Source organism: Limulus polyphemus, unplaced genomic scaffold (genome assembly GCF_000517525.1).
Source record: "Limulus polyphemus unplaced genomic scaffold, Limulus_polyphemus-2.1.2 Scaffold6844, whole genome shotgun sequence".
Classification (NCBI taxonomy): domain Eukaryota; kingdom Metazoa; phylum Arthropoda; class Merostomata; order Xiphosura; family Limulidae; genus Limulus; species Limulus polyphemus.
In genome coordinates, this window is record NW_013672454.1 from 21,422 (window position 1) to 33,575 (window position 12,154).

General features: G+C 32.6%; 1 protein-coding gene across 1 annotated transcript in view; it reads left to right on the forward strand.

The window, feature by feature from the left end:
- The window catches only part of LOC106474118 (hydroxymethylglutaryl-CoA lyase, mitochondrial-like), a 42,386-nt gene that overhangs the window by 19,992 nt on the left and 10,240 nt on the right, over positions 1 to 12,154 (forward strand). The window contains exon 6 of the mRNA XM_013934809.2: positions 4,145 to 4,234. Within this exon, the coding sequence (XP_013790263.1) occupies positions 4,145 to 4,234 (90 nt within the window). The remainder of the gene's footprint in view (positions 1 to 4,144; positions 4,235 to 12,154) is intronic.

Genomic DNA, 12,154 nt, shown 5'->3' on the forward strand with positions numbered 1-12,154 from the left:
TGTATTGGTTTAGTTACTCTGTATTCCTAAAGTAATACATTGTATTATAACGTCTATTATGTATTGGTTTAGTTACACTGTGTTCATGGAGTAATACATTGTATTATAAGGTCTATTCTGTATTGGTTTAGTTACACTATTCATGGAGTAATACATTGTATTATAAGGTCAATTCTATATTGGTTTAGTTACACTGTATTCCTGAAGTAATACATTGTATTATAAGGTCTGTTCTGTATTGGTTTAGTTACACTGTATTCATGGAGTAATACATTGTATTATAAGGTCTGTTCTGTATTGGTTTAGTTACACTGTATTCTTGGAGTAATACATTGTATTATAAGGTCTATTCTGTATTGGTTTAATTACACTGTATTCATGGAGTAGTACATTGTATTATAAGGTCTATTCTGTATTGGTTTAGTTACACTGTATTCATGGAGTAGTACATTGTATTATAGGTCAATTCTGTATTGGTTTAGTTACACTGTATTCCTGAAGTAATACATTGTATTATAAGGTCTGTTCTGTATTGGTTTAGTTACACTGTATTCATGGAGTAGTACATTGTATTATAGGTCAATTCTGTATTGGTTTAGTTACACTGTATTCCTGAAGTAATACATTGTATTATAAGGTCTGTTCTGTATTGGTTTAGTTACACTGTATTTTTGAAGTAACACATTGTATTATAAGGTCTGTTCTGTATTGGTTTAGTTACACTGTATTCATGGAGTAGTATTTATAAATTCTGTTCAATATTGATTACACATTAATGCTTTATTCTCTGTTGGTTCAACTGCACTGTATTATATTGTTAGTGAAATATTGTATTATAAATTTTGTTCTGTATTTGTTTGGCTGTGCTGTACTACTGACCTGGCATGGCCTGGTAATTAAAGCATTCAACTCCCAATCTGTGGGTTACAGGTTTGAACCTTGTAACCAAATATGCTCACTCTTTTAGCTGTGGGGAAACTTGTCTTAATTGTAATGAGATAACATGAATATGAAAACTTGTCTTAATTATGATGACATAATTAAGACAAGTTTCCATATTCAGGTTGTAATGAGATAACCTGAATATGGAAACTTGTCTTCACTGTGACTAGATAACCTGAATATGGAAACTTGTCTTAATTGTGATGAGACAACCTGAATATGGAAACTTGTCTTCATTGTGATGAGATAACCTCAATATGGAAACTTGTCTTCACTGTGATGAGATAACCTGAATATGAAAACCTGTCTTAATTGTGATGAGATAACCTGAATATGAAAACCTGTCTTAATTGTGATGAGATAACCTGAATATGGAAACTTGTCTTAATTGTGATGAGATAACCTGAATATGGAAACTTGTCTTAATTGTAATGAGACAACCTGAATATAGAAACTTGTCTTCACTGTGACTAGATAACCTGAATATGAAAACTTGTTTTCATTGTGACTAGATAACCTGAATATAGAAACTTGTCTTCATTGTGACTAGATAACCTGAATATGGAAACTTGTCTTCACTGTGACTAGATAACCTGAATATGTAAGCTTGTCTTCACTGTGACTAGATAACCTGAATATGTAAGCTTGTCTTCATTGTGACTAGATAACCTGAATATAGAAACTTGTCTTCATTGTACTAGATAACCCAAACATGAAAACTTGTCTTCATTGTGACTAGATAACCTGAATATTGAAACTTGTCTTCATTGTGACTAGATAACCTGAATATTGAAACTTGTTTTCATTGTGACTAGATAACCTGAATATGGAAACTTGTCTTCATTGTGACTAGATAACCTGAATATGGAAACTTGTCTTCATTGTGATGAGATAACCTGAATATGAAAACTTGTCTTAATTGTGATGAGATAACCTGAATATGGAATCTTGTCTTAATTGTGATGAGATAACCTGAATATGGAAATTTGTCTTAATTGTGATAGATAACCTGAATATGGAAATTTGTCTTAATTGTGACTAGATAACCTGAATATGGAAACTTGTCTTCACTGTGACTAGATAACCTGAATATGAAAACTTGTTTTCATTGTGACTAGATAACCTGAATATAGAAACTTGTTTTCATTGTGACTAGATAACCTGAATATGGAAACTTGTCTTCACTGTGACTAGATAACCTGAATATGTAAGCACTAAAAAAATTTAAAAGATTATTTTGGTCTGTAGGAGACTCATTTAAAAACAATAAAGAAATGTAAAAGATTATTTAGGTCTGTAGGAGACTCATTTAAAATACTAAAAAAATTTAAAAGATTATTTAGGTCTGTAGGAGACTCATTTAAAATACTAAAAAAATTTAAAAGATTATTTTGGTCTGTAGGAGACTCATTTAAAACAATAAAAAATGTAAGCGATTATTTAGGTCTGTAGGAGACTGTCATTTCAAACAATAAAAAAATTTAAAAGATTATTTGGGTCTGTAGGAGACTGTCATTTAAAACAATAAAAACATTTAAAAGATTATTTGGGTCTGTAGGAGACTGTCATTTAAAACAATAAAAAATGTAAAAGATTATTTGGGTCTGTAGGAGACTGTCATTTAAAACAATAGAAGAAAATTTAAAAGATTATTTTGGTCTGTAGGAGACTCATTTAAAACAATAAAAAAAATTTAAAAGATTATTTGGTTCTGTAGGAGACTGTCATTTAAAACACTAAAAAAATTTAAAAGATTATTTTGGTCTGTAGGAGACTGTCATTTAAAACAATAAAGAAAATGTAAAAGATTATTTTGGTCTGTAGGAGACTGTCATTTAAAACAATAAAAAAATGTAAGAGATTTTTTGTCTCCTACAGACCCAAATAGTTGCTTACATTTTATTATTGTTTTAAATGACAGTCTCCTACAGACCCAAATAATCTCTTACATTTTTTATTGTTTTAAATGACAGTCTCCTACAGACCCAAATAATCTTTTACATTTTTCTATTGTTTTAAATGACAGTCTCCTACAGACCCTCATTTAAAACAATAAAATAATGTAAAAGGTTATTTGGGTCTGTAGGAGACTGTCATTTAAAACAATAAGAAAAATGTAAAAGATTATTCTGGTTTGTGGGAGACTGTCATTTAAAACAAAAAAAATTAAAAGATTATTTGGGTCTGTCAGTTTTCTTTCAAACTTTAGTTATAATTAATTAATTTGTTATTAATAATTAGCCAGTTATTTAGATAATACTAGCAGTTTCTGATTAATTGTTTTTTTTTACCAATTACTTAACTACAAATCTTTTACATCTATTATGACGTGTAAAACAGGACCAGCAAGAGAGAGTGAATCTTTGTCATACTTTAAACTAATACTTTCATGAAGCTTGTCATACTTTAAACTAATACTTTCATGAAGCTTGTCATACTTTAAACTAACACTTCCATGAAGCTTGTCATACTTTAAACTAACACTTTCATGAAGCTTGTCATACTTTAAACTAACACTTTCATGAAGCTTGTCATACTTTAAACTAACACTTTTATGAATCTTGTCATACTTTAAACTAACACTTTCATGAAGCTTGTCATACTTTAAACTAATACTTTCATGAAGCTTGTCATAATTTAAACTAATACTTTCATGAAGCTTGTCATAATTTAAACTAACACTTTTATGAATCTTGTCATACTTTAAACTAATACTTTTATGAATCTTGTCATACTTTAAACTAATACTTTTATGAATCTTGTCATACTTTAAACTAACACTTTTATAAATCTTGTCATACTTTAAACTAACACTTTTATGAATCTTGTCATACTTTAAACTAACACTTTTATGAATCTTGTCATACTTTAAACTAACACTTTTATGAATCTTGCATTTTAAAAACATTGGAAAAGCATATATAAAGCAAAAATGACTGATTTCAAACCTATTAAACTATCTAAATTTGTAATTGCTTTCTAGTTTGTTATTTTATTAATTATTTTAATGTTTATTAATATCTTATGCTGATTCTATTAAGAACTTTGCACTGTATCTGGATTTTTTTTCCTTTAGAAGTTTCTACAATTTGAAGATGTTTTAATTAATTGTTCATAAACCAGTAAGGAGGTTAACATGATGTCATTTAGGAAGAGCTATTATTTATTTATTCATCTACTAAGACCTTACTCTTTTTTCCAGGAAGAACATCAACTGCTCTATTGAAGAAAGTTTGCAGAGGTTTGAAGATGTGATGATGTTGGCCAAGCAGGAGCAGGTTAAAGTCAGGGGGTTAAGACCTTTTCTACTTCTGTTTTTAAACTATTACTTCAAATTTCATGCTTAACGATATGGTAAACTCTATGGATCTAAAATAATTTGAAAATTAAATATGTACACTCACAAAATATAATATAATTTATAATCAGTGCACTACTGTTTCAGGAAAAAGTCTAGTTGGGTCCTGTGTAACAGCTCTGAATTTAACATTTTTAATCATTTAAAATATCTTAAGGCTTCTACATTCAATAATGATAATCAAGAAATGTAATGAAAATATAAAATTAAATGTATTACTTTATGATCTGATAGTCAGAAACCAATATTTTCTTATATCAGCTTTTATGTCAGGACATGTTAGCAATTTATGAATAACTTCTTTTTGAGAACAAAAGGATCACCCTTTATCAATAGGTTTGGTTTGTTTGTTTTATTTCAAAGCTTCACAATAACACTGTCTGTACTCTGTTAAGAACAAAAGGATCACCCTTTATCAGTAGGTTTGGTTTGTTTGTTTTATTTCAAAGCTACACAATACACTGTCTGTACTCTGTTAAGAACAAAAGGATCACCCATTATCAATAGGTTTAGTTTGGTTGTTTTATTTCAAAGCTTCACAATAAACTGTTTGTATTCTGTTAAGAAAAAAAGGATCATTCTCTACCAATAGGTTTGGTTGTTTTATTTTAAAGCTACACATCCGACTGTCTGCACTCTGTTTGCTGTAAAGAATCAAACCTCAGATTTTAGTATTGGAAGTTTGTAAACTTATTGCTATTCCAAAATAATTTTAATTTTTTGCATACTTTTATTGTGAGTAATATCTTATGTTTTCTTAATTATGCATTTAAACTGTAATTTGTTACTTTGTAACCAGATATTTAAGCTGTAATTTGTTACTTTATCACCAGATATTTAAGCTGTAATTTGTTACTTTATCACCAGATATTTAAGTTGTAATTTGTTACTTTATCACCAGATATTTAAGCTGTAATTTGTTACTTTATCACCAGATATTTAAATTGTAATTTGTTATGTTGTCGCCAGATATTCAAGCTGTAATTTGTTACTTTGTCACCAGATATTTAAGCTGTAATTTGTTACTTTATCACCAGATATTTAAGCTGTAATTTGTTACTTTATCACCAGATATTTAAATTGTAATTTGTTACTTTATCATCAGATATTTAAATTGTAATTTGTTACTTTGTCACCAGATATTTAAGCTGTAATTTGTTACTTTGTCACCAGATATTTAAGCTGTAATTTGTTACTTTATCACCAGATATTTAAATTGTAATTTGTTACATTGTCGCCAGATATTCAAGCTGTAATTTGTTACTTTATCACCAGATATTCAAGCTGTAATTTGTTACTTTGTCACCAGATATTTAAGCTGTAATTTGTTACTTTATCACCAGATATTTAAACTGTAATTTGTTACTTTGTCACCAGATATTTAAGCTGTAATTTGTTACTTTGTCACCAGATATTTAAGCTGTAATTTGTTACGTTGTCGCCAGATATTCAAGCTGTAATTTGTTACTTTGTCACCAGATCTGTTCAGAAGACGTGAACTTCAATCTTCCCCATTTTCCAAATCTCATCATTACCTGTATGTGTTTAACCAAATCTCATCATTACCTGTTTCTGTTTAACCAAATCTCATCATTACCTGCATGTGTTTAACCAAATCTCATCATTACCTGTTTCTGTTTAACCATATCTCATCATTACCTGTATGTGTTTAACCAAATCTCATCATTACCTGTTTCTGTTTAACCAAATCTCATCATTACCTGTATGTGTTTAAGTGAATCTCATCATTGCCTGTTTCTGTTTAACCAAATCTCATCATTACCTGTATGTGTTTAAGTGAATCTCATCATCACCTGTTTCTGTTTAACCAAATCTCATCATCACCTGTTTCTGTTTAACCAAATCTCATCATTACCTGTATGTGTTTAACCAAATCTCATCATTACCTGTATGTGTTTAACCAAATCTCATCATTACCTGTATGTGTTTAACCAAATCTCATCATTACCTGTTTCTGTTTAACCAACTCTCATCGTTACCTGTATGTGTTTAAGTGAATCTCATCGTTACCTGTATGTGTTTAACCATATCTCATCATTACCTGTATGTGTTTAACCAAATCTCATCATTACCTGTTTCTGTTTAACCAAATCTCATCATTACCTGTTTCTATTTAACCAACTCTCATCATTACCTGTATGTGTTTAAGTGAATCACATCATTACCTGTTTCTATTTAACCAACTCTCATCGTTACCTGTATGTGTTTAAGTGAATCTCATCATTACCTGTTTCTGTTTAACCAACTCTCATCATTACTTGTTTCTATTTAACTAAATCTCATCATAACCTGTTTCTGTTTAACCAAATCTCATTATTACCTGTTTTTGTTTAACAGGCATTCTCTGTGTATATTTTATTCATAATACTGATCTACTGATGTCGTTTCATTTGACCTATTATTGTGTATGATCTGGTTAACTTGTATTTGAATACTGTTGGCTTTGAAAGGAAGAAACAGATTATTTAGCAGCTTTATTTCCAGTTTGCCCCTGAAGAAGAAAGGTCCACCTTTCACTCGGGTTATAGGGTTTTATCATCTTGAACCTACATGTTTTTCCTACATCATGAATTAGCAGCTTTATGATGCCTTTATTCAGTTGCTATGCATGATTCCCCTTTTTAAGTTTTTTATATTCTGAAAATCTCATCAAGATTCTTAATAAGACATCTCATAAATGCTTTTTCCGCCAGATAGCTATTCAAAATTCCACTATACCCAGACACCTTATCAAGGCCCCTTTGTTCCCCAACATTTTACCCAGTTTCTTTGGGCACAGAATGTAGCTCTATTAATGCATATAAGTGGTACTGTATTTGTGAGATTTTAATCAGATCTGCTTTCAGTGCCCAGTGATAGGGATACTACTCCCTCTGACTGTGTGAGTACTTAAGATGTATTATAATCAATTTATTTAAAGGTTTTTTTTCATCTAAGAGCTTCTCATTCAGAAATGTTACTTACCTCTCTGCACCAGTAAGAGCTATTACCTCAAGTACCTTGCTATATAGTTTCCCAAGCCTCAACCCTGCACATATTGTGTATTGTGTCAGCCTTTGATGTAATCATCATTAAACTATAGTTGGGCAATACTTCCTCCATATCTAGTAATTACTGAGAGAACCAGCATATGACCATAGGTTTGTTATTTTCTCAGCATTGCTTGTCTTCAGACGTGATTCTTTTCCCAGAAATTACCAAAATTTTTGGGTTTATTATTTTAAGCTTTCATTGCCATTTGTAGTGTGGTCTTTCTCTCTACCATTTGTAGTGTGGTCTTTCTCTCTTTGACATTTTCTTATTAGGAAAAAGATAAAGATTTTCAGAATTTCAGTTTAGTAGAAATTTGTTTTGAATTATTATCAGTTTGATATTTCTTTCCATCGCATTTATCATTTCAGGTGGCCCATCGTTAAGATGTTTTTGTTTTTTTATAGTACCATTTCCAGTTGTTTTCTGCTTTGGAATTACCTTTATTTATTCTCTATTTTTACCCATCTTTGTCTCTTACTTACCTCCTTGGCTGTCTGTCCATGCTACCAGTTCTTTCAGAGGCTTTACATCACAACTTTGTCAGTTTTACTGGGGAAATATGCACTTACCTGTTTTCCACCTTGCCCTCATTTTCTTCAGTTGTTACCTTGGTTTCTTTGTTGGGTTGCTTTACTTTCTAACATTTGCTTTCCTCAAGAACCATTGTGTTTCTCATATTTAGAATTTTCAGGAGATACAGCTCATCAGCAGTCATCCCTCTAATTACTTTAGTTTATTGACCCATTGGGTAACACACTTGGTTTTTTATTCTTTACAGCTTCTAGAGGTTGCTCCCTCTCCTGTTCATTTCCTCTTGTTACTTCCCATCATCCTCATCTCTCTTTGAGAATTGGCTGTTGCAGCTCTTAGAGGTTCCTTGTTTCTGGTTCTGTTCCTCAGCTGTGATCTGATGTAACTTGTTTTTTTCCCATTTTCTACTCTTGTCGACTCCTTTAGCCACGGACTAATGAATAATTCAGCTGCTATCTTGGGGATTTTACCTATCATTTCATTATCTACCTTCTCAGAGTGGGTCACCATGGAATAATTTCTTGATCCACCTCTGTAGTTTTACTTCCATGTTTTTACTTTTTGTCTTTCCTTTTAAGACTGAAGTTTAGCATTGTCATAGTTCTGTCCCACTTGAACCACCACTGGTCTTTCCTCATTTCTGGATACAGTTTTCTTAAGCTAAGGTGATTACACTTCCATATTTCACTTTTTGTTTGTTCCCAATGGCCATCTGCTCAATTCACAGTCTTTCTATTGTTGACTATGGATTCATATGTTTTACACTGGTTCTGATGGACTTTGCTTCTTGTGGCCCACTCTTCTAGTATTCTTGACAAGTGGCCTCTAATTTCCCCTTACAATATGGTTTTTGCAACTTCCCCTTTCCTTCAGGAACTGTCTTATTTGGGGTAACTGGTTTGGTCCTCTCATTCCATCTTGATTCATACCATTTATATCATTCATTTGGGGGTCTTTTTTAATTTGCATACAGGGCAGGTTTGGCCTACTCCTTTACTTTTTTTCAAACATGGAGCTTCTGATACCAAGGCTGTTATTCCTCTCCTACTTTTGGCTTGAGAGGATTCATCTTTTTTTTTAGGAACTGTTGTTTGGAATCCCTTGTTCTCTTTTTTATATATACCCATATGCATCTCCTACAGTAGGTTCTAATTCTTTATTGTATATCCAAGGGTCTAATGCATTTTTTTCATCTTTCATTGTTGTACTATTTTATTGGATTCTCCATTTCATCTGGACTTAAAGCCTACAAAAGGTTCAGCAGTAAGTCTTTGGGCTTATGAGGCTCACATATGCTGGTGTTCATACTCTTTATGAGTATGACACTGGTGCCCCTTGTGTAGCTTTGTGCTTGATGACATTCAAACTTGTGAATCAAATGTATCAACCAATACTCTTTTTGTGTAGGGTGCAGTTCTGGATATTTGAATCTCCAGAAAAGTGGTTTCTCTGTATCTTCACCTAGAGATGTTAGCTGTTCAGTGGGATTGCTATTATCTTCTTACTAGTCTTTTTGAACTTCTTATCATGATCCATTAAGACATTTCCTCTGTCATTTATTCTATCTAGTGACAGGGTGGCACTCACTCTTGGGACCTCTGTTTTCCTGCTTTAGGTTTTATTTTTCTATGGCTATCAATGTCCTATGTTTGAAATCTTGCTGAATGTGATGTTAATGATCCTTGATACATTAGTGACACATTTTTTTAACATAAGGAGGTTTAACCTAATTTGGATTTTATTTCTCTCATTACCATTTTACAATCTTAAAAGTTGCTTTCCAATGGTGAGTTTTTTTCCAGGTCCCACAACCACCTTATTTAGTGTGTGTTGTATCTTATGGAAACAGTGGAATCCTCCTTGTAGCCATTGTTGTATTCTTCACTGATATTGCACAATTTCCATATCCCTAATACATTTCATGACACCACCATGTGTGTAGTGATCATTTTGTACACATCCCCCTCCCTCCAAAAAAGTGGAAAAACAAACCAAAAAAGGGAGGGAAAAATTAAACAAACACTGGCCCAAAATTCACATCAAGTAGGTGATTTGGCAATTTCTGCACCTCTTAAAAAACAAAACAAAAACCAACAGCATCAGGTGTAGTACTGCCCTCACACTTGCTCTCTTTGGTCCTGATAATCCATTGCACTGTCTCTAATTATTTTCTGCCTATGCAAATCCCTCTCCCCATTATTTTAGTGGAGCACAGGAGAGACCTCTTCCCCAGTTCCGAGCTTCAGTATGAAGAGTTTTCTTTGTGAATGGTGCCTTCCCCTGGTAAGAGACTACTAGGACCCACCCCTCATTTGAGATGTAGGGCTGAGGTGTTACCTAGAAATGTAGTGCAGGACAACCTGTCACAATAGCTACCAAGCAATTGCAGGTGGATATGTCAAGTCAGAGGGGCTGCAGATGAGTGTTCCTCTTCCTTCCTCCTGCTCTTATAGTATGTATCTCATGTAAGTATTTGACCAAGACAAAATGGCCTATAGCCCTAGCCGCACTACACTTCCCAACATTCCACCCACACATAAAACCAAACACTGAATTTCTTCTGCTCTATTATCACAGTAAAATAAAAGGAAAAATAATTGTATAAAGAATGTTTCCTGCTAGAGATGGATGCAGCCTCCCACTGGGTGCTTCTCCCCTCTCTGTTGATATTTCATCTTTCTAACTGGCCAGAACTAGCCTTGAACAACCTTTCAGCCTTACACGTGTTAACATGTATTATTCCATCCTATGATTGAATCATTATTTGACTACAGCTCTCTACACCAACAAGAGGGCAACACATCATTCATGTGCAGAAATTTTTGCGAGGATGAGCACATGATCATAGGCTTACTCTTGATGAGGCTAATGAAATGCAGGAAGGGTAGTGCAGAGAAGTCTCCATCTGAAATGAAATGTTAACTGTCCTGTTTTGGACTTTATGGTCCTGGTGAAGAATGTTCTCTCCTTCTTGTATTTGTTTGTTTCATCTTCTATCCCACATCCGTTAATGAACTCAGAAATGTCTGTGTAGGATATGTTACAAGTTTCTTCAGTGTAGGCTTAACATTCTTGCTTTAGCTAATGGCTTATTTTCTCTTCTTCCATGAAAACAATCCTGATCTTTTTTTTCATCTGTGTTGTTATATATTTTTTTGTGTGTATATCATTCAGGAAAGATGATATAACATTGGTCCTGGCACCTGTATGCAAACGTTCTTTTCTCATTCATCCTTCTTGTTGGATATGATTTATCCCAATTTTAATCTTCTATTTTGTGCAAGTTTTTCTCTAACTCTAACTTTACTATGGTTTGGTTTTAAATTTATTCATACTTTTGTATTATTATTTGTATCAATTGTAACATTTTCATGATCATTCCTTCCATGTTCAGAAAAGAAGTACAGTGGAATGTTTTTTGTCGAACTATTTATGTCATTTTGTTTTCACATAAACTGACTGCTATGACTGACTTTGTTCTTTTCTTTCCTTGAGCTGCTGATGGTCTTGTTTTTTATCTGATTATTATTTTATATGTACAACTTGTTCTGCCTTTCATCATTCTTTTTTATGCCATGTTATTGTACTCTTTATTTCTTTGTTTTGAAGTGTATAGCAATATTTGTCACATGTTAGATTCAGAGTTTTGATCCCTAATTTCATAATGGTTGTGATGTTTGGCACACTTCCTACTCTTACAGGATATAATAGGTCTTGAAAACTATTATGCAACATCTGTCAGTGTTGCCTGAATTTTGACTGAAATATTTATCCTATACATATCTCTGATGGAGAGATTTAATTTGTAGTAAGTACATAGTAAGTCAGAAATGTTTTATATTTCTCTGGAACATTGATGATTACCCTCCAGTGTCTGTGGCTTCTGTTTTTACTTTTCAAGTTTGTTAATTAAAGTTGATTGAAGGGTGTGATTGGATGAACCCTCTGTTTCTCACTAGACTATGGGAAGTCTGAAGAACTCTACAAACCCGTAACAGAATTTAGGAGCTTTGTTTTATCTTATCATCTTTAAGTTCTACCAATTTTGTATATTAATCTCCCAAGAGATAGGCCTAACTTTATAGATAATACAAAACAGTCTTACTTACAGAAGATCCTGTTCCTGTCCACCCCTGATAACAGTCTTACTTACAGAAGATCCTGGTCCTGTCCACCCCTGACAACAGTCTTACTTACAGAAGATCCTGGTTCTGTCCACCCCTGACAACAGTCTTACTTACAGAAGATCCTGGACCTATTCACCCCTGA